Below are 23,574 nucleotides of genomic sequence, written 5' to 3'. Positions count from 1 at the left end.
TGAAAAATCAGTTCTGAATTGAAGTGCCAAAAATATACATTTCATATAATGCTGAAAAGAAGGCAAGGCAATCCCCACTCTACATTTGCCAAAGCATCTCTGAAATCCAAATAAACTTCTGATTCAAGCACTGTTTGCAAGTGGATGGGCACAAGCCTTGTGTTCTCCTCCAGTGTTATCGAGCACTGGATGATAAGTATATTGGACATATTCTGGGACTTATTCTGGATAATTGTTTTACCAATAAAGAAGCACCAGGGCCTTTGAATCCTTGCTGGAGCAGTCTCCTACATCCCTGCTGGAACATCCAGAACTCCTGGTGCTGCTCCAAGCTATGGTGTCAGCTGGGCTTTCACTCCTCTTTCTGCTAAGGATATTCAGACACCACTGAGGAGCAAGGTGTCGGGGATATATGGATAAAATGGCCCAAAAGCTGGGATAAAGGTGGCTCAGTAAGAAGCAATTTGCATTGTAAAGAAGTCTTAAAAGTATGCAGCCTATTAATAACTGCCTCCGTTTGTGACAAATGTCACCGGGCTGATTTGAGCTGCTTTGGAGGCGGAATGGGTAGCAATTATCTATCACCCCGGAAGATGCTCTCAACAAATTATTCACGTTTGAAGGGGGTGGTGGTGGTGGCATTTTCTTTTGTTTTGTTTCCAGATGAGTAATTTCAACATGAAAGTCCTTGTTTTCAAAGGCTTCAGACTTAGGGTCACCTCTGCAGGCCATCTGCATCTCCACAGCTCATCAGCCCTACTGCACTTTCTGTTGCACAAACTTGAAAGCAAAATGTGAAAAGGATCAGAAAGCAGTGGAGAAGATTAAGTCTTTGGGCATTTACGTAGCCTTAGGGCTATGATGGCCAAGGAAAACCTTGCTGCAGCACCTGGAAAGGCAGCAGTCTGCAGAGAGGCACTGCCTCTGGTTTGACATCAGCTTCCGAGTGGGAGAATGGTCCGTGTTACAGCTGACTTCTCAGAAAAGACCTGCTTAGACATCTGTTCAACACTCTCCAGGCATGGACATCGATAGCACCAGGGTGGTAAAAGAGGAAAGATGGGAATAATCAATACAGATCTCGCAACGCACTCCACTGAATTGACCCAAGTTTTCTGGAGTTGCGTCAGTGCAGCGTCTTGAAGACCTGAGCCCTGAGGGTTTTCTGCTGCAAACTGCAGAAACACAGACAAACTCAAGAAAATTAGATTCAGTTCTATCATATGAACATTTGAGGAATTTGAACTCTGTGGTGCCAGAATGTCACCTTTTGAATCCGGACACCTGTCATCTGTGTTTTACAAACACATCTTGTCCTTGTGTCTCCAGCCCACTGCAGCCAGGTCTTCAATGAACCAGGTACCTCTTGCATCTATGTCTGTTGGGAATCACTTCTAAACCTGTGTCTTTCCTCGCCTGCCTTTCTGACAGCTTTCTGTGTTCCTCCGGACACACAAACTCTGGACAGGAAATTCCTGGGGTCTGACTAGTCACAGAGTGCTGACTTTAAGACATATTTTTTCTCTTCCAATTGCAACATGTACCATTAATGGGCAATAAACTTCAGTTCATGAGGTAGGGCACTTGGAGGGGTCAACGAAGATTCAGGAATCATCTGAATGTGCTCATCTAGCTTATTTATCTTTGTGTTTAGTTTTGGGAGTAAAATGTGGATTTAATTGAGCGTCTTGAGTGCGGTTTGTAGCTTGTGTAATTTCAGATGTGTGTTTGTGAAAATCTTCCTGAGCTGCCTCTGGGAATCTTCTTCAGAGAAATGTTTTGCAATTACCTGACCCTCACCACAGTTTGACACTTTTAAGCAATTTTCTATAGCAGTGCTTTTACTGAACCCAAGGCATTTGGTATAGGAAACAAACTCCCACAGAGGCAGAAAAATCACTCTTATTCACCTGGTGGCTTCATGCTCAGCAAAAAAGCCCATGAAACAGATCCCATTGCCCTGTCCTTGAGCTGGGGACGAGGGGAGCAGAATCAGTTGCTTCCCCAGATATGACTGTAGATGGGAGCCGTCAGTCCTCGAGACACCAAGAATCGCAGATGATAGACAGCAAGTCAATGGCAAACATTTCATCTTCCTCCATCTGTCCTTGCAGAAGCATCTTAAACTGGGATGTTTGCAGGGAGAGCCCAGTTTCTTGCCACTCGCCAGTGACTGAAACTCCAGATCCCCAGTCGCGTCCTGCAGCAAGCTGATACCTTGCAGAAGTCAGTGGACCTGGCTCTTTGCAGGACTGGGCTTTCTGCTAGCAGAAGTGATCATGTGAAACGTTGTGGCAAGGCAGTATCAGGTCAAGGCTATCCCAGTCCAAGCAGGCACCGACTACAGGCTTAGGCCATGTGAATGGGTTTATATTCTGGTATAACGGTACCGGTTCCTCACTGTCGTCCAGTCCTCACCACCTCTCAGGCACTTTAAGAGACAGTAATGGCACAGTTATCAACACCTTCACATTTTCTGTTTTGTTACCTCCAGTACAAATATCAATTACGCAGTCTGACAAGGAGAAAATGAAATTGCAAAGTGTTAGGCTGCAGGTATTTAGTTCAATGATTGGGGCTGTCTTTACAGCACTATAATGACACCATCCCAGCCAGATAACAGAGAGACAGGGTATTATGTGCATTCCTGTACTTAGAATTTAAATTAAAATTTGCTGTGATTTAAGATGTTATCTCCTTTGAAAGCCTGTACTTTTCCTGGAGAAAATAATTGTTCTCAGCTAATAATGCAAGTCACTAGGCTAGTGATTAGTACATTTGCAACAGGGTAAATTTGCTTCTTGTTGTCAAAGGCTCAGCTGCATTATTTACTGCCTTATAATCTCAATCTGGAATGAATCTTTGACTTGAAAGGACACCTATTCTTTAAAGTTCGTCATCACCTTGCCCTGCTTTTGCTTCTGCCTCAGTTTGGAAGGTAGATTTTTCTTTGTGATTTGCAGAAGTCATTACCAAATGCCATCAGCCAGGTTACCTTGATAATTCATTTTATGAATAATAATACCAACAAAAACAATAAATAAAGCTAAATTATATCCAAAGGAAAACTAAGTAGTCACTTGTGAGTTGTGATTGTGAAGATAATTAGTAAGAAAGATGCAAGGACATAATACAGGTACTGGAAGCATCATTCCCCCATGTCTCATTTTGAAACCAAATTAGTCAGGCCACCATCCAAGGACTTTACTCCTAAGTGTAATGCCAGGCAACAAGTTCTTGTTACAGAGCAAAAGGGAAACACAAGAACCAATAGTCAGGGCTACGACCACAGAGCAGCTCTTTGACAGAAAATTGTGATGCTTTATCTCTAAATCAGCTCAAGGGCAGACACCAAACTAGACTAGGATCCCTACGTGGCAACAGAAGAAACTAGATTTTCCTCCACATTGGCTTTAATGCTTTGTGCAATGCCTGGTGCACCCTTTGAGAAGCAGGGTCATTGCGGTGGAAATCTCTGTGGTACAAACACTTCACCTGCTGATTCCTTGTCATGCACGAGGAATTCCTGGCTGGGATATGTCTGGTGATTAGCCCAGCCCTTATTCCTTCCCTGACACTGTCTCACAGACTGGAGGAATTAATTCTCAATGATTATATTGCTGATAAGGGAATTCCCAGGACTACAGTGACTGAACATACTGGATTTACATAATCTTGCTTAAAAATCAACATTGCATTTGAGTCATGTCACCAGATTCCAACTGCATCAAACGAAGGTGGATGCTTGGGGAAGTCATACCTGAAGCTGAAGACATAAAACACAGAGAAAGAAAAGGAGACAGAAGGTGGTTTTCCCACATTTTGCTGTGCTGTGAGTCACCTCAGAGATCTAGTTCAGAAAGTCTTTCTACTGAAGCAAGAAAGAACTGTCAGCTTTCCAGCGAGCCACACCACCACCTTAATCTTCATGCAGCAAACCTGCCACCCACACCTCTGCCAGCGTGGGGCTTGCAGGTGCGGGAGGGATTTGGGCTGAGGCTTTTGCTTTGCACCCTGACCAGTGTTGTACTGAGAGAAGCCGTTGGACAGGCCCGTTGCAATGCCTCACACCAAACAGATACCAGCAGTCAGAAGAGCATTACTGTCTCCTGATTAGCTTGGTGATTTCTCATGTTTTAGTGCATCCTTCAACAGAAGACCATCGGGGTGAAGACTTTTCAAGGATAGCGACCCTGCTTAAGATCACGTGCCCATCCATCAGAAGCAGCTCTCTCATGCAGACAAGCTTTTTGTCTGTGTTGCCTGTGGTTCTTGGAAATTATTTGAGACTGTTGGTTTCTTTGCAAGGGCTCAGCATCCTTTGCTGGCAAGTGCTACCAGAAAGAAAATCTGGATGATAAAATGTTCTATTTGTCTGATAAAGTTCAGACTATATAATGTAAAAATTCCTATGCAAGCCTGCCTCAAAGTCTAAAGCCAGTCCTAGAAAAGGAAAGGCAGTGAGCTGAAGGTGGTTGAGACATCCCAAGTAGCTCGTACTCTGAGTTTCCTCTCAGCTCGGGCTTGAGTGGAGCCAGTCTTGAAGCTGCTCCTCTCATCAATTATTTTCTCCAAAACACCATCCCCATGTGAACAAGATGTCCAGCAAAAGGCCATGAATTCTCACCTACAAGCACAGGGCGTGAGCTGGGAGAGTCTTTCGGCTTGTCTGTGACACCATTTACCCCCACAACAGTGGAGATGAGCTTTGGTCTCGTCTCTCTCAGAGGGTATAAGAGGTTTTGTCTTCTTGCTGCTGTTGACTGAGCAGCCTGAGACAAGTATCACCATGTTGTTTAGGCTGTCTGTGCATTGCCAAGGAGCAGGCTGGGATGTCAAAATTTCCAGACAAGAATTTCTCCCAGAGCCAAAAGTGGAGTGACCATGAAAAGCTGCAATTGCTTTTAATTGGGTTTAAAAGCAGATAATGGTCAGGGAAGGGTTTGGGTTTTAATTTGTGGGGTTGGTTTGTTTGTTTTAGCACTTCCCTGCATCGTTTTGCCATTTGGATTTCCTCTTCTTTGTGAAATCCTATCTCGAAAGCCCATCTAAGGCAGTGTTTCATTCCCAGTGGGCATCAGAAGGTTGCAATAATCATTGCCATGATTAAGGGGTACGCTTATCTTCAGTCTTGAGCTGCCCTGTGGTGGGTTCGGCATTCACCCAGTTACTTCTTTTTTCTCCTTAACCAGAATTTCTCCCACACAAGTTGTATACTGAACCTTGACCTGAGGAGATAGGGAAACTGGTTACTTGGAGTTACGTTTACACATTTAAAAGAAAAAGCTGTTTTAACTGACCTGGAGGAGGGACATGCTGCAAGACCAGAGATAAACACCAGCAAAGTAACAGAGCTTCGGGACATTGAATGGTAACTGGCACATCAAACCCCAAACCTCTGAAAATCTGCCAAAGAAGGTCTCTCGGGCCCCTAGGGCAGGGGTGGCCACACATAGAGCAAGAGACCAACACAAAGGTGACCCTGTTCCTGTCCTCTTCCAGGTGGGATGTGAGAGGGGACAAAGTGACTTTGCAGGGTCCTGCAGCTGGGGCAAGCCAGGGCTGAGAACTCTTTATGGTCTCTCTGGGTAGGGTCAACGAGGGCTGCAAAAAAGTTGTTCTGAAATATTTATAGGCCTAAGGGCTCGGTATGTGGCTGGTTTCTGCAGAGCAGTTTGTTGTTCAGGGGTCTAAGGGAAGGAACAGGGCTGCTGGCAAGTTTTCAAAGCTCTTACCCTTGTCCTGAATAAGAAAGGGTAAAAGTGCTGGATTTATCATTCAAGGATGTATTTCAAGAGGCTGAATACAATATTCTCTTCCCAGTCTGAAGGAGAAGATTTCAAGGCTAAGAAAGGGCTCCCTCTGGAGAAATATTACCAGCTTCTGAAACCCCACAGCCAGCGTGGAGCCTGCTCCAGCTCCCGTCCTGCCTGTGGCACCCCACCACGGAATGGGCTGCGACCCTGGGAAGATGCTACCCCCGGAGTAAGTCTCTTTGCTTTGCCAGGGTTACAAAAGAGAGGAATGAAGCCACTTGACATCTGGTTTTGGTCTCCTTGCAAAAATTAGGTCTGTTCATATTTACTGGATAGCTCTTTTGTTTATTTTCTGTGGAGAATCTTTCCAAGGAACCCTAAGATCTTGGTTCTTAGAGAGAAACCATCAATAGAAAATCCATTCTCGACCGCAGCTGCATCCAGCTGTGGTGGGAGCAAACTCATAAGGCTGGGCTAAAGCCCCGCTTAAGTAGATCACAAATTTCAGGTTAGGCTCCATGGTTCCTGCAAGCTGTAAGAAAGACAACTGCAATTTTTGGTGATGGTGGTCGTTAATTCTGGGCAGGCTCAGTACTCTGATATGAATCACCTACCACCCATATAGGGAAGGCATTGATGATTTGTGGCCTCAGGCTGTTTTGAGGTGATAAACAAAGCACTAAGAAATGTACGTGTTGACCCTTGTCTTGATGCATGGGATGCAGGAGGGATTCACGAAGCCACTCTGGGGAGAAACTTCTCATTTTAACAGCTCAGATTGTAACTGCAGGAGGTTCTGCCTGTGCTTGAGGCTGGAGAAGGAGGAACTGGTGAGGCAATACTGATAACATCTTGCCATCAGCTGGGCTGGAGACCTTGTTTACAAAACCCATTCACTGCAGCATCTCAGCAGGCTGCCCCAGGAGTCCCGGCTTGTGCTGACCTGTTCCTGCATCTGAGGGTAAGGCGCTGGCGAGCTGGGAGCTTTTCTCCTCTAATTGGAGTCTCAACACATTTTTACAAGGGATTTACATCTCCCCTGGAAAACACTTAGAAGCTTCAGGCTAAGAAAGCTTGAAATCCATTGCACTAGTCTACTGAAGCAGAAATGCGCCTGTTTTCGCCCTCATAATTACATTTGCTTTGCTTTAGTTTTGCACAACTATTTCAAAAGCTTTGGCACGCAACAGGACTCTTTTTTTTCTCTAAGCTTTCTAATCACTGCTTTCTTACCCCCTTTCCCCTGACTTTCTCGGGGGTCAGACCCCTGTGACCTGTACCCGATGGCACTGCTGCAGCACCCTGCCTGTGCATGATGAGGGTCCTGGCCAGGACACCTTGTCCCTGGCTCAGAGGTGCTGCAGAGCGGTGAGCAGGGACCAGCAGTCCATGGTGTGTGCAGCCGCTGCCATCTTCTGGTCTTACGGAGACGGTCTAAATTCTGGCCAGAAAAAGTAGAGGTAGGATCAGTACGGTTAGTTGTAGTAATTTAGTTTTACATATAAATACATGTGTGCATATATGTGTGTAGCGATAGATACACACATATTTTAATAGGTGAAACAAATGTTGAATAATAAATTTCTATCTCACTTGCAATTTTTTTCAAGTAGTTCTTTATGGGTACACGCAGTAATAACTGTATACAATTAAAATGTCAAAAATTATATATAAGCCCTAACTGTATGCATTATCATGGGCCAAGGAGCTGTAGATTTTCAGTTAATTCTCCTTGGCCACTGAGAGCAATAAAAAAAATATTTAAAAAAGATAAAAATCTGTGGGAACTTCTTTGGCTAGTCCTTTCTGTTTTATACACATCTGCTTACAAGAAACTGGTCTGAGAATTAAAGACTCAATGTCAGCCACAAAGTCATATCAGTGTTTGTGCATTGGCAGGGTGCTCAGCATCTGGCAATTTCTGCCACAAGCTGGAAAAACCGGGCTCCATTTCCCAGCACCAAGCGCCTGACCAAGTCGTTGCTCTTCCCCTGACTTTTCAGCCAACGTGAATGCAAGTTGCCAAGTTTGATCTCTACTTTAAGAGTCCCAAAACCAGGACCTGAGTTTTGGTACCTGCTAAAATGATGGGTCATCTTACTGTAATCTGATGCAATTAATATTCCAATTTCAGAATTCAGAAGCATAACTCAGGCCTTTTGCTGGATTTAGTGGCTGCTGGGAATGCTGTCATTTCCAGCCTTCTTCCCCTACCAGGTAACCTGCTGGGACAGCCTGGGTAAGCCTGCACATTCAGGGAATCTGGGTCATTTATTAGTAGCTACGAGAATCTGTGCCAGAAACTCCACATAGTGTGAAACATGAGACGGTCAAGGTAAAATCATCAATATGGAAAAATAGGAACACAGATTTGCAAAGGTTTTCTTGTCAGCCGGTCCATCCTATGCTGTCTCAGGTGGCCATTATCACATACCCTGCTCTTAAATTTCCTGTGCCCTACTGTAAAATTAGTCAGGGCCTTTTTATGCACAGTTTTTAGCAGCAGCCTTGTCTGAACATTCAAATAGGGGATTTTCCTGCTTACTGAGATTTCAGCCTTACGCAGAATGTCAACTCGCCTGGAGTAGGGACCACTCGAAATCACCTCCAAGGCTTTCAGTGCAAATTTCTGACCTTTATTTGAAAGCCCAATTTGTAGAAAATGCTTTTTGACTGTGTTTGCTGACACACAGTTTCCTACATAGAGGCAGAACACACAGAAGGGGCTTACAGACTGTTGACTCCGTGGCTCTGTACTCGGCAGTTGGACATGAACATTACAGAATTCACAGCTGGCAGCTCCCACCTGAGACCAGACCTTACCAGCTCCCACCTGAGACCAGACCCGACCAGCTTCCACCCCCGAGCAGTCCTTACCAGGTCGCAGCTGAGACCAGACCTTACCAGCTCCCCCAGACTGCTGCTGGCTTTGGTTCACCCAGTGGGACCCCAGCTCAGATGGGTCCTATGGGACCCGGCTGAACCTGAGCTAAGGAAAAATATTTGATTTAGTGTCCTGGTAACAGAGGCACCTTCATGGTTCCTTTATTGCATTTCCAGTATCTTCTAGCTCTTTATGTCTCACTTGAATGCTAGCTTTAGCATGTCGTATATGCGGTGTATGTAAAGAGAGGACTAAACACTGATTGACCTGACAACCTTTCAGCAGCTAAATGTCTTACCAAGAAACCAGAGCTGACGCAGAATCAGAACCCTGCTGACCTTCGGTGGGTCTGGGGGAAGAGATATTGCTGCATTTTATGGACTACATAAAGCTGAAATTCATGCATAAACCCCATAGTCTGCCAACCAGCCTCCACTGCTTACACCGTGAGTGCTTTTCTCACTCAGCTTATGTTGTGCAGGTCTCTATCATCCTGCTCTGAAAGCATGGGGTGGATAGTTAGATTTATACAAAGAGCTGCAAATAAAAAAAGAGCACACATCCTTAGAAATACATCCATAAGAGTGTATGCTATAGCCAAATGGCATGCCAAGCTACAAGCAGTGCATTTTTTTTTTTTTTTGACATATTCTTGTTACAAAGCAGGGTTTAGCTTTCTGGTTTTGCATGGCACTTAAAAATATTTCATGCTGCCTCCACCAGAAGAATTTTCAGGATAAAGATTTTTCTCATATAGTGTGTTAGGAAGTATACAGGGTGAAAAAGTTGTGGTAGAAGACAGACTTAATTGAGTTGGGATTGTTAGAGAGCAAGGACATACAAGTAGCAGACATCAGAGGAAGTTCCCGCATTGCCAGGGTACAAAGTCACCCGCAGCAGCCTTTGTAAAAGGACTCAAAATGCACATTAAACACAAACACTACAAGAGTCATTCTTCTTCTTCCAGCTTTTTAATGTGACAGAGAGAACAAAAACAAAGTCCATTGGAACAGCTGCAATTTCCAGTGACAACCAGACACAGATCAAATAAAATAATAATAAAAAAAAAGCAGAAAGGTTTCCAAAGAAGAAAAGGAACCAAGGGACTGGAATTGGCTATTTCACACACAGAGTTGACAGAACATCTAAATGAAACATTTCATTAAATGCACAACACTGGGTGCTATTTACAGTGGAACTTGCAGTGTGTGTACATTTATACAGCACTAGCATCACGTACATCAAAGAAATTTCTTTCGTTTTGTTTCCTTTGCGGTTCCCAGGATTGATTCTTCCTAAAAACAGCATTTGCTAATACAAGGGTGAGAAATCGAGGAAGAAACTTGATGGAAATATAACGTTTAGGGCGGCAAATCTACATAAACCTAAAAACATACTCTCAGGTTTTGTGTGTCCTTTGGAAAGTCAAAGGACATAAGCAGGGAACATAAGTGGACCTAGGGCCTCCTTAGCAGTATCAGAGTATACTCTGTTGTCAGAGGTCTCAAAGCAGGACCTGGAAGAGACCTGCACATCTGCAGAAAGCTCAGCCCCATGCAGCCTTGCTCTGTGCCCCCATGTGAACGCAGCCTTGGGGGCTGGACCACTCCCAGGCTCGGGGAATATCCCTTAGTGCATCTCTCCAGTACCACCACAGGACATCGGGCTGCCTGACCCTTCCCCAGCGTGCAGAACATCTGGCTCTGCATATGGGTTTTCCAAGTGTGATCCTTTTCTTAGTCCAAAAGATCTTGTGCACCACCGTTTATGAGTCACGTAGCATTTCAAGGCGCTGAGGCTCATACGGGTGAGGAGGGGATCACCCCACCCAGCACAACCGGCAGCCACCACCAGTAGGATGTAGCAGAGCCAAAGGCAGAGGCAGAATCTGTCCTGAACAACGGAAGTAAAGGAATAGGTACGAAACAACCACTTAAATCAACAGGGAATATAAGGAGGCAGAACTCTTACCTTAATGCCACAGGTCTTTTTATAACAGTAGCAACAGTGCTTTGTGTTCCTCTAAATGTCTGTTTCTGCATGCTCAGAAACTCGGTGACGAACCCCTCCCACGACCCCCGCTGCCCTGCTGTACAGCTAAAGACACCAAGTGACAGCAGGCCACTTCGGGTGCCCTACACCCACCCTTCCCGCGCCACAAAGTCCCTGTACTGGTGTGTGCCACGCGTGCAGGCAGGGGTCCAGCTGTCCTCTAGAAGAGGTCTTTGGGATTTAAGGCAAGTCCCCTGTCTCGGTCCTCTGTGCCCCTGCTGCAGTAAAGTTCATGAATCCGAGGAAATAGTGCTCTGCAGGGATCAGCAGTGGACCTGTGGTCAGCAGTTTTCTCTGTGGGTGATCCAGTGTATCCAAGACAAGGAGATTTTTCGCTGTGGCAGACGTAGGCAGGGGGGACCGTTGGAGGAGGCATGCTGGCCCTTGCGCTGCAGGTGGGTTTTTTGCTGATTTTACAGTCGAAATAAAGCCGAGCTGTCAGAGGAGGTGCCTGATGAGAAATCTCCCCCTCTACGGACCTCCAGGGCTCTGTGGCTCAGGCTCAGCCCAGCAGGTAGTCCTGGGCTTGAAACTGAGACCCAAATCAAAACGCAGCCGATGTTGAGGGGACTGCACCATCAACCGTTTTGCTCTGGAGAGCAGTAGTGCGAAGCCTACGCTGATTTACACCACGACAAGGACAATAAGCAAACACACCAGGAGTATTGACTAAGCCTTGTTCACACTGAAGTTGGATGGGAAACGTCAGTCTGGGTGTCACAAAGGCAAATGAGTTGGAGCTGTTGCCCTGGAGTTCTCCGTTAGGGAAGGAGAGGAGCCAGGCTCTCCAGGGCGAGCCATCTTCTCGGCACGGTGCCTGAGAAATTGCCTATGCCTTTCGACTGAGAATAACGGGAACCCAGGGTGATGAGTTCAGATCTAGATATCTAACTCGTAGGTATCTAAGGCTAGGCAATGCGGTTTCTCCTTAGCTTTTCCTTTCTTCCTTCTCTGCTCACTGTTGTCCTTTCCCAGGCTCCTGTGTACCAGCCGCCGTGTCTGTTTGCCCTTTCCTATTAGATCATGAACTCCCTGGTCCATCAGGGAGAGGAGCTGTGTCCCAACACATGTGCGTCATCCTCTACACCTCAAGTGACTGACCCATGCATTTTAGGGGTGCAGAGAGTTTCTACACGTAGCCCAGGTGACATTGACAACAAGATCCTATTGCTTTTTACCTTGGCTCAGCTAATCTCTTGCAGGCGAGGTTTAGCAGCCTGTGAAACAGCCATTCTCGAAAGAAGAAAGGTTTCTAAGATTGGATAATATTTCCTGATATTACCTTACCATTTCTATCCCCTCAAGACTTCAATTTCTTCCTTCTCCAAAAATTAACAGAGAAGTTTTGCAAAAGAAATTATGTCATTAGTGTCACTGTAAAATGTCAATGGACAACAAAACCAGACAGGTTTGCTGTCAGAGCATTGGATGATACGTAAATGAGAGCGCTTCATAAAATAAATAGAGACAAATTCTGGCTCCACGGAGGAGCAAAACAGAGTAGTCTAGAAAATGAAATAATTTTTTCCCCCTATTTGTAATGTGGTAATTGGCATGCACAGCCCAACAAAATTGATGAAACATAAAGACCATGGTGATCTTGTGTGTTGAAATACATATTTAGCTGCTTCTCCCATACAAAAGGACCAGACATTCTTTAAGAAAAAAAACCAACAAACAAGAACCCAAAACACATTCTGGGCTATGATTCTCAACAGAAGCTGTGAACTGCTGCCAAAGGACATAATTACATTCATTCCTACCTTAGAGAAGGAACCTTGCTGTTTTGAAGACAAATCAAAAAAGGCCCTAAGCTACCCATAAAATGAAGAAATGAGGCATAATAAGCTCAGTTATTACAGCAGCTTGTGATTTTATCAATTTCATAAACCTCAGAATAAATCTCAAAAATCCCAAATAGCCCATTGTAGCCTAGCTGCTCCGTAACTATTTATCCCTGATTGATGCAATGACAGAAGTGATGCTCATTAGAGGGTTTTGCCTCATCATCAGATCTCATTGCTTCCTGTGATCTAACCATGCTCTGTGTCCTTCAGCTGCACCAGCACTGGCTCCCACGGCTGCGTGGGGCTGCCCCTGGTGTCAGCTGTTAGTGTATTTGACAGTCTCTGCGCACCTGAAGGCAGAGGTGTTATACTTCAGTCCTGCTGGATTTCAGCCTAATTTTGAATGTTTAAAAAAAAAAAAAAAAAAAAAAAAGAGGGATCCAAAGAAAGTTAAGTAGGAAGGTCATTAGCAAAAGTACAAAAGAACTTTTCATGTCACAAAATATCCTGGTGAGACAAATTCCCTGCTTTAATGTGACAATTTCTGATAAATTCTGGTCCATTGCTGAGTTTGTTGAAAGGTCTACTTAACATTATCCAGCCAGTTGTGAGCATTGGTGTGTTATTTTACAGTATGAATTTCATTCTTGCTTCCCAAGAAAAAATATCCAAAAATAGACAACTCGCTTTGCTTTGAGGTGCAACAGGACTTAAGTCATCTGATAAAAAGGGCATATGAATTTCAAAAATGGTCTTTACAGGTTATCAAAGTTAACCGTGCCACTTAATGGGGAATTTAATGTTCTGTACAGTGAAAGCTTGCTGCATGCATTCCCTGTGTAACAAGTTAAATGGCTTTAAGTAACTGTGCTTACAGTGTTTCAATGAGACCCAAGTAGATAAGAAAATCAAGCATCATATGCTTTAAATAATATGGCTAAAATGCTGGTATATTCACAGTTACCATACTCTAGGTATTAGACCAAAAATCCCCTATTTACACTGGATAATATGTACACATTTGGTTTGCAGAATGCTCCAACATCATATCAATTTCTCCTCTGAAAGCTGTAGGAAAAAACCTCTTAATCATCATAGAAATATATATTCCCAGCCATCAACACATTTCAGTATTTGGTGTCTGGATATAAAGAATGAAGTGTTACTAAATTGGTCGTTACTCCAGATAATCTCAAATTATTTGGATTATTTTTTAGCGTCTCTCTGAAGATCTTCTTAAGGGTGCAGAAATCAAAAATTATAAATTTCAATAGCTTATCATTTCAATGTGTGTATGTATGTTTGAAAGTATGTGCAAATACATATATATACGTATATAATTCTGTATATATTCCTCTCCCAGACCAAGAAGGTGCCTAGTGATTCTCTATGCCCAAGTAAAGACAGTTAAAGGGCTTTGAAACCCTGATTCTTCTGAGTGCGCCGATCACCCATCCTCATATCCTCCAGAAATCAGGACTCTCACTCTTCCAGACAGTTCGGGTGGTAACTCCAAGCTCAAGACAGCTAGTGTCACTAGCCATATCTGTAGCTCTTGTCCCTATGGCTGTAGCTCGCCTGCAGTAGGGTTGTTACCTGCCTCCCCTTTGGATGCCCTCCTGTCTGAGCACAGCTGCTATGAATTGCCAAGGGGTGCTGGGCAAGGCAGGCGGCATCTCACAGCTCGGCAAAGGCATGAGGGGGGCAGCATCTGTTCTCCGTTCGGACACGCTCGCACCCACGCGGGCGCACACATGCACGAAGCCGCTGTTGGCGTCTTGTGAGGTTACACTGGGATGGAGAGGGCAGGGGCAGGCTCCCCGCCGAGGCAAGGTTAACCCGAGCTCTGCAAGGGGTGCGGGGCAGCTGCATGCACCAGTCGTGGCTGTAAAAGGGTCAGAAACTAGGGGGGGGTGGGTTTATCCCTTTGGGCTCTTCTTTCCCTCTGCCATCTCTCTTTGAGGTATCAACAGAACAGGACAGCGATGGAGATTTTGATTGTTCCAAACATGGCTCTTTTTTGTTCTTCTTCTGCGCCCTTACCCCCGGCCCCCCTGGCCTCAGTTGCTCACATCAGGACCTGTTCTCGAGTCTCTGGCAGGCGCAAGGCGAGCAGGCCACCTCCAACCAGAGCAGAGGAAGCCAGAAGGATGGGAACCACCTTAGTTATCCCTACGAAAGAGGCAAAGATTGAGTTCCCCAGGATGGCACCAAACTTGCAAAGCCCATTGAGGATGCCAAAGGCCGTTGCCCTGTGGGGAAGAACAGCAGAAAGCAGTGGTTAGGTGGGAGGTTCTTGGCATAACTATAGAAGATCTGGATGGGTAATTTTGTGGATGCTCTTCTGTTGCCCTGGCTGTGCTTCTAGCAAGGAAGGCCAGGCAGAATAAATAAATAGATAAACAGAAGTCTCTGTTTTGCATGTCTGTGTGAATAAGGAAAATGTCTGTGTGTACTCGTTTCTCCTTTTCATCTCGGCTTCTGCCTAGCCCCAGAGTGGCCCACTGTGTCAGCCTTTGCCCTTCCCCAGGACAGCTGGCCTCAACCTGCTCTAGAACTTGGCAAATCCCTTCCAAGTGCTGGCTGGAGTGGCTTGTCACCAGAGAAACAACCACAGCTCTCCTCCAAATCCCGCTTCACCTGGCAGCTAAAAGCACACTGCCTTCAAAGCACAGTCCTTCTCCTTACCTCCTGGCTTCCTCCAACAGCCTGAAAAAGGCAAAAAAGGCTGATAATGATGTTGTAAAGAAAGATTTCATCAGCAGCACATTCTCCCAAAGTTTCCTGTGCTGCCCCATCTCCCAAACCATTCTGTGCAAGTGGTTGCCTCCAGGTTGTGGAAGGGAAAGCTGTCACAGTGATGAGCTATGACAAGAGGCTGGGGGACAGTCTGAAAGACCAGACCTCCATGCACATTCATGGAGATGACAGACTCCATATTTTATTCGTCCAGAATTTCCATATTCCCACGTGACTCCCTGCACACAAGCCACCATGCGGAATTAGGTTTGCAAATTGTCTATGCTGATCCAGTACAGCTGCAGGACTACCCAGTGGTTAAGGACTGGTGAAAATAATAAAAAATACACATCCCCCATCTACATGTATCTAGAGTGACTTTTTTTTTTTTTTTTTTTAATCAGGAACCAAGACGACAAAGTCAAAGGGTGGAGACTAAAAGGAGACACATTCTGAGCACCTTTTGTCAGTGGGATATAGCTCCACAGTGATCACGTCCAGGGCGTTCCAGGCAGCGATGCTGGCCCCGCAGAAGAGGCACTGCCAGCCAATCATTGCCGACTCGCTGTTGCCGAAAAAAAGGAAGAAGCAGCACACTGCTGAGATCAACATCGAGCCACCTACAAGGGGAAACCAAGAGAAAAATGTTGGCACGAGTTTCCCCTGTCCACAGTTGAGCAAACGCATTTGTTGATAAAGATGGCTTTCAAGCGACGGTGTTTCACCCCAAAACAAATTAAATCTGCAGGAATCCAAAAATACCTTGATGTTGCCTGTCTGTATTTTGCCGATGCTGGAAACCAGCCTGAAAATGTTCTCAGTGACCATCTGATCTTGCTGATAATCCTGCTCTATGAAGACTCTGAAGACAGGCTTTTCCAGGCAGGTTTCCAGCATCTCAGACTTCCAGATGGACCCAGAAAGAGCAGAGGCAAGTAAACATGAAAGTCAATGAGGAGGAATCATTGTGAAGGTTTTTCAGCTTGAATTTTGAGTGAAGAGCTGGTGCATTTCATATCATATTGAAATCACTTGACACATTTCTAGTCCCAATTAGGATAATTTACAGTCAATTGTATGAAGCATTTGAGGTCTCTCTTAATTATAAGAACATCATTAGATTTCATGGCACATTTGCACAGGAGCCATAATTTTATGAACATCACTGAGGGAGAAAGTGAGAACGTTCATGCTCAGTTAGGCACAGTTCAGATTCAGAAATACTAATGGCTACATCACTCCTTGTTCCCCACTGGGAATTTCCACCTGAAAGATGCAATTTTCACAAAATCAAAGTATCTTTCACTGCAAAGTTCTGTTGTTGCTGAAATATCTCCATTTACTACCAGAAATCCATTTTGTTTGTTTGTTTGAGGTTTTTTTTTTAATCAATTTGATACCATCCAAAATAATTTGCATGCTGAACTGCAACTGAAATGCTTCATTTTGGACATTAGGTTGCATCTTGCTGCTGTGGTGCCCTGTTTATGAAAAGTTGTTGTGCAGGACTCCGTATTCACTTCTTCTCCATGGGTACCTGGCCAAACTAGGTCCCCCACCGTGTGGTGTGGACATTCCCCCTGCTGAAGAGGTACAATGCAGCGTTAGGGTCACCACGCGGGCACCAGGAGATCTGCTGATGGGCACAGGAGAGGGTTTAGGGGAACATGACGGCCCCGAACTGAAGTCCCAGCGAGGCACATAGCACAGAAGTGAAATTCCGTTTTCATGCTAAGCTGACCAGAAATAATATGTTCAACAGAGTGATATGGATGGGATGCCAGAAGGCTGTTTCAACTGAAAATTCTGTAGTGAAACGTTTCAATGCGTCATTACTAATTTTTGTTCTGTACTTTTCATTCTGCAGAAGAAATAAGCATTTAGGATTCCAGCTGTCATCACAATTCTAGACAAAAATGCTGACGTGTTGACATGTTTGCAGGGTGGACAATCTGATTCTCATTCAGCTTTCTTTAATTTACTCCCCACAGACCCACTGGTTTGTTTGGGTCTTTTCCAAATTCACTACATGAATGGTCATTTCTCCCCTAGCCTATATTCCTGACACACTGCTGGGGTCATTTGGCTTACCTTAACCTGTCTGACAGTGAGGCTAAGCTAACTGAACATCCCTCTGTTCTCAGAGGAGAAAGAGAGAGGAGAGCTTGGGAGAGTGATTCATCCCTCATCCTTGAGCCACAGCACTGATTTTATTAACTCACTTGGCTGTCCCTCAAGGCATGATTCCCATAGTACCTGGAGAGCAAGGTCTGAACCCTGGAGGAAGAAACACCAGAAGTTTCCAAAGTAATCATAGAGCTGATAAGGTGATAACTTATTACCATATCGCTAAAGGGTGGCATCTTGCTTGGCTGTGACATGGCCACTTAATTTACTGTATGCTCTCTGAAGCTCTTTGCAAAATCATTTGCAAATCAGAAACTGGAAGAGGGAACTCCTGGGCTGTTAAGCGGCCACATCAAATAATATTTGTGAATATGTATTGCTACAAGCAAAGCGTTTATTTCTTCATACAGAATGCTATGGACATCAGCATCAACTCAAGAGCACCAAGAGGTCCGGCTTCAGCTCTGACCCTGTTGTGCTGAGCACTGGATAAACACGCAGGCTTTGACATAAAAGCCAAAATAAAAATGGAGGATGTCACAGATACACAGAAAAGCAGGGTAAGGAGGCGGGGAGCAGGTAACTTGCCCAGTGCCACAGAATAAAACATTGCCTCACCCTCTAGTCTTTTTACCCTTCTGCTTCTTTTGATATGGGAACAACTTAGCCCCACCTGAGCCACCTCCACTCGTATTGGTGTGTGCAGATGCAGCGAGACCTTCTCACTGACCCTGGCTCTTTGCAGAGCCATGCTCCCACCCACGACCTGTGCCATGCACCCATCGTCCCCACTCACCGATCATCTTTATCCTCCCGATTTTGTCCATGAGCAGCGCAGAGATGATGTTGCCCGGCAGCACAGACAGGCTGCCCAGGAAGCTGACCAGGTAGATCAGGAAATCATTGTCCTCCTCAAAGTCGAGATGGCAGCCTTCCTTCTCCTTCAGAAACGTGCTGTTTATGAGCCTACAGTTGATGAATTTGTGTTCGTAGAGATCTGTGAGGGAAAGAGGCAAAGTCTTGATCTCCTTTCGTACAGCAGCAACAGAAGTCAGGATCAAAACCAAATCAAAGATCTGAGAGGAGCGCCTCATCAAATGGAAATGGCCAGGGAGTTTTTATTTTAGTGGCAAACTCTAGCTGTATGTGTGAGCTCATCCACTCCTTTTATTTGTGGAGTCACCTGGACCAGTATCCCCAAGTCACAAGGACAGGGCAATGCAGGCTTTTGCTTTGATGGCACTATGGTTTGTTCTCTGAGTAGAAGCAAAAAGCTTTTTCAGAATGGATTAATGAATATTGTACTGCTTACGATCATCAACCACAGGTTGGTTAAAATTATAGTTTAAGCCACATTTGTCGAATCAAGCTGTTAAAGTGCTCAGCATTTTGCCATTACTTTAACCTGCCAAGGTCTGAGTGCAGACTTTTTGCATTTCCCATGCAGATGCCCATGACACCAGAAGCCATGTGATTAAAAACACTGTTGGAGCAACCTGAAGACTCCTTCCAAATGTGTCCCCCTCTTTTTTCTACTATGACTCTCATTACACAGAGCACACACCCAAATGCACAGATCCTTATCATCCTTTCTCCCAGTATCTGATAAAAGACTTCCTGATTACACAGATGAGACCCTAGCAGGAATCCCATTACCAGTATTATAAAAGACAGTAGAGATGATGGTGCAGTTTTCGAAGAAGGTCTCGCTGGATGTCACATCTTCAAAGTAGCATTCCTCAAATAATGAATCCTCAAATCTTACTTCCTTGAATTTCATGCCAATAAATCTGTGGGGTAGGAAACAGAACTTGAACCCGTGCCTTACATTGTTTCCTACACTGTACAGCAAGTAAGGGCTGTTTCAGGAGTCACAGCACCAAAGGCAGTTTCTAGGGTCGTTTACAGAAAAGGCATTGCTTGAATGCATAACTGTCCTTCCAACTCCATGCTTACTTATTTTGTATTTTAGTAGGAGAGAAGGGTCTGAAGAAGGATTTTTTTTAAAGAGAAATAGGCCTTTCAGGATTTCTGGCAGTTTTTCTATTCCTCAAACTAGTCCCATCTAAGAAAACGTGCTTCTAAGGCTGAGTGTACACAAGTCCTCTCACATTCAATACTAGTCCATCTGCAGAAGACATAATATCACTCACCACGTGGCATTTTATTTGTGAGCTGACCTAGCTGCCTTCCTTATTCTGCCCCTTCCTCCAGCATAAATAAAACCAGACATTATCAGGAGCCCGTTGAAACATTTGGTGAAAGGCTTCTGAGAGTTGTTTAAAGTCAAACTGATTCTTTAAGCAAAAATGCAGCAGGGTTTCTAGAGTGCGGGGAGATTATCTGCGTTCTGCTTGTAACCATCTCTGTTTGGGGACTATTGCTTATCCTGTAACGAAAACAGATTACGCTAAAAATAATCAACTGTGTCAGGTGATTGATTTCTTCTCTGATGGGAAGCTTGACATGTCTGACCCGCCTGTCTGAAGGATGACACAATATTGATTCACCTGTGAAATTTTGCAGGCACAGTGAGAAGATGTATTAGTTAATGCACAGGCATGTTTGGAAGATGTAAGGAGCTATTAAGAGCAAGCATTATTGCTCTAGTTAAGGAGGCCACGACTGTCACTGAATAAAAAGCCTTCTAACATACTCTGAGAAACTTAATTGAATCGAGCACTTTACAACACCATGTAGCGTGATGGCTGTTTACATCACTAAATGAGCACTGCAGGGTTTCTTAACTGAAGCTACTAACAGATATTATTAATGCACAAAGTACCACAAGAAGACTATTCAAGTCTTTCGCTCTGTGTAGAAGGTCTCACAGGTTACAACAAAACTTAAGATGTTCTGCATTTGCTCAGTAATGGTCTGTGATGTATTTACTCCCAAAGACTGTTAGAAGTCCCTCTCTTGCAGTCTGCTTTCTTAACATCCATCTTTAAAAGAGCCACATAGCAACGGCCTGGTGTTCAATGGAGTTTTAACTCATTAACTCCAAGGGCTGGAGGGAAAACGCAGCTATAAATCATATTGAGATATGCTCTGGGCATTACTGGAATGGGCTTGATCTGGTTTTAAGTTTGTGAATTGGAGAACACCAAGGCAGGAGAATAGTGGGGTACATCACATCTTTATGCCTTCATCCTGCAAGGGTGCTCAGCATCCTTAATTCTCAATGGACTTAGTGAGAACTGAGCATCTCATCTGGGTATGAGATAAGGTTCCCTAATCCCAAAATGTGACCACCATCCACATCTCATCAGACTTTGTTTGGCTACTCAATAGGCAGGGGAATAGGAATTATGGGGCTAGGTTTATACTGTCAAGCACAGCTCGTTGCTGCAGGGAAGGTCTCTGAAAGGACATGGGGACACATGCTGAGGTTCCCCACCGATGTCTATCAGATATATACCAAGGAAACGGAGACAAATATTTTCTGAGGAGAGAGGAACAGCCTGGCTGGGCAGTGAGGCATGGTTTCACCCGTGAAGATTAAAACAACGAGTGCTTCGTGTAGTAAAGAACACCCAGCGGGACCTCCCCACACAGCAAGGCAGCTGGAGCAACACTCTGCCTAGCCTACGTGGGGCAACTGGATTGCCACTGGGTTTACATGGCAGTATTTTTCCCACACATTTTATTGGGTTTTAGAAAAGTGATAGTGGCCTGCTAGAAATCACGAGGATTTATATCGTTGTGGAACACAGAGTGATTGGGGTGTGGATGCGGAAGAAAAAACCACCAGGCCCACCCCAAACAGGAGAAGAAAGGGAGGAAAGCAGTGATGTTCCGCTACCGTGACCTCAATGACTTCAAACCACTAGAAGAGAAGGTGACGCACTCCTTCTGGGGGGAGATGCCGAGCGGTGTGCCAGAAGCACAGCTGGCCGGGACACAGCACGCACTGATGGGCTGCAGGATGAAGGCAGGGCAGGTCGCATTGAGGACTTCAAGAGAAAATTGCTTTTCCTTTTGGAAATGAGGCAGCAGAGCAGTCTCACAAGTGATGGGCTCTGCTGCCCAAGGCCAGTAGATGTCAGTGTGTGCTCAGGGAAGTCACCTCTGCACCCAGGGCTGCCCAGCCAGGTGGGTGCCCACCGCCCCCCTCCCAGCGAGGGGCTGCTGGAAGGAAGCAGGGCTCCTCACAGGCATCCCCTTGGCTCTGGAGATGACAGTGGCGGGGGCAGAGTGTGTGAAAAACAGGATAAAAAGGATATTTGGTCTGTGGAAAACTGCCTTTGGGATCTGAGAGATATAAACTGAGCATCCAAAAGAACAACAGAGTTTTTCAAGTTGATGGGGGAAAAAAAAGTTTTCTAGAAACGTATTTCATTCCAAATGCACTGAACCAAGTTCTGTTCACTTACTTATCATTTCTGTATTCCCCGTTTCTATGGATCTGGTTTTCCAGGGTGAAGTTAAAGGTGAAGTGTGAGACTTCCTCCTCATCAAATATCTTCACTCGGGATTCATATGCCTCTTCTTGGAGATACCGGATCATATCAGGGAACCAGACGATAAGGCCATAGTAACTGTAGCAGGATAGGAGACGTACATTACGGGTACAAGATACTGACACTGCAAATATTGTGGTGATTTTCCAATGATCTACTTCGTAACTTGTAGACTTGTTAAACTCCTAATGCAAATCAATTTCTGATACAAATTCGTGCTCAGCCCTGACACAGGACTAAGCAAAGCGTCTCCCTGCTGGACACACTCAGCTCATCTCAGAAGCATGTTGATCCATTTTCATTCACTTCAAGCAGAACAATTCATTTAAGTTTGATTCCTTGGCTGGGAAATAGAGCAATGTGCTATCCTTGCTGCCCAAGAGACTAGCAGAGCAGTAGAAAGTTTGGAAACTTCTTTAAGTGTGGTGTTTAAGTGAGAGTTGGACTAAGTTTACTTGTAGTTTAGGTTCAGGCTCACCTGAACAGTTTTGACCTAGACTAAGGAACAGCTGAGAATCGGGTAGGGTTGTATCTTTTCTGTGTGGACAAGATCAAATGAAAGATCCAGGGGTGAGAAAGTCAATATACTACCACCCTACTGCCCACCTCTCAAGTCCTGGTCTGTTCAAAGCACCTTGTACTCTTATAAGCAATCAGAGTGATCAATGGTTCATAAGAGAGCAAGGCTTGGTACACAAAGACTCTTTAAAATAAGACCAGGATTAATTTTTAATAGTTTATTTAAATGTGTAAATGATTACTCAAACTCTGAGGGCCCTCTAGTTTCCTGAAGAAGTTAAAGAAGTACCTTACCTTAAGGCCATTGTAAACCAAACCACAGCCAGCATCAGTGTGTTCATCCTGTACTGGGCTGTTAAACAATATAGCACGTTGTCCCAGACCTACAAATCCATGAGAAGGAATGAGCTGCCAGGACGCCCAAGCAGACACTTGGCTGATTAATTTCTGAGTGCATCGTAAATCTAATGTCAGTAAAAAGGGCTCATTGGAGGAAGCTCAGATGTGTGGCTTATATTCAGCGTTTGTTGAAAACCATATTTATTGAGATAAATGACTTACAAAAAGATCACTTAGCTTTGTGCCAGGGTACTTGACCTGAAACCTCTGTAATGACTGGGGGGCATGACTAGGGCTGGGCTGATGCCGTGTCTCAGGTTGTATCAGTAAATGTGGATATGAGCCTGTTCTCAGAGCCTCTGATGATTTTGTCTTTTTAAATATACGTATGGTCTCAGGGGCGCTTTCAAACTGAGCTCCAAAGCTTGCTGAAGAGGAAAACCCCAAACTGCTGGCACTTTAGGAGGGGTAAGATGAACTCAGGTAGGGATGAAGCCAAGCAGAGCAGGAGGCAGACCGAGATATGTTCCTCTTGACCCTGCAGAAAACACTGCCAGGAACATGAGGGGACATAACTCCTCGTGCTCTTCACCTGCTACATAAATATAGTAATAGTATAGCACCTGAACTGTTATTAATTAAGGAAGAGTCTCATTTACTTTAAGCTCATCCTTCTACACTAGAAGATCTAGCAAGATTTTCCACAAAGTTCTGCATGGGCATAGGTAAGCAAGCACAGTGTGTGTGAAAGGTCAAATTAGCCAGAGACAATATACCACTGTTAGACACTCGGTCTCAGCAGGACCAAGGAGCAATCACTCTTCTGAATCCACTGTGGGTGGTAAAATCACTTGGGCTTGGGGGGGAGGGAATCAATCAGGAGAGTCAAGTGCTTGGAGCTGTGGCTT

General features: G+C 44.8%; 1 protein-coding gene across 2 annotated transcripts in view; it reads right to left on the bottom strand.

The window, feature by feature from the left end:
* Positions 1-12,893: 12,893 nt before the first annotated feature.
* Positions 12,894-23,574, bottom strand: part of SV2B (synaptic vesicle glycoprotein 2B) — a 75,498-nt gene continuing 64,817 nt past the window's right edge. For both annotated transcript variants that reach the window (XM_080395204.1, XM_080395205.1), the window contains 6 exons: positions 22,622-22,710; positions 21,722-21,886; positions 19,002-19,135; positions 18,142-18,342; positions 15,679-15,838; positions 12,894-14,731 (listed from right to left, as the gene is read on the bottom strand). In XM_080395204.1, coding sequence (XP_080251330.1) covers positions 14,548-14,731; positions 15,679-15,838; positions 18,142-18,342; positions 19,002-19,135; positions 21,722-21,886; positions 22,622-22,710 — 933 coding nt within the window. In that variant the 3' untranslated portion in view covers positions 12,894-14,547. The remainder of the gene's footprint in view (positions 14,732-15,678; positions 15,839-18,141; positions 18,343-19,001; positions 19,136-21,721; positions 21,887-22,621; positions 22,711-23,574) is intronic.

The sequence above is a fragment of the Falco punctatus genome, assembly GCF_963210335.1.
Source record: "Falco punctatus genome assembly, chromosome: 7".
Taxonomy (NCBI): domain Eukaryota; kingdom Metazoa; phylum Chordata; class Aves; order Falconiformes; family Falconidae; genus Falco; species Falco punctatus.
This window is presented reverse-complemented; position numbering and strand designations above follow the sequence as displayed.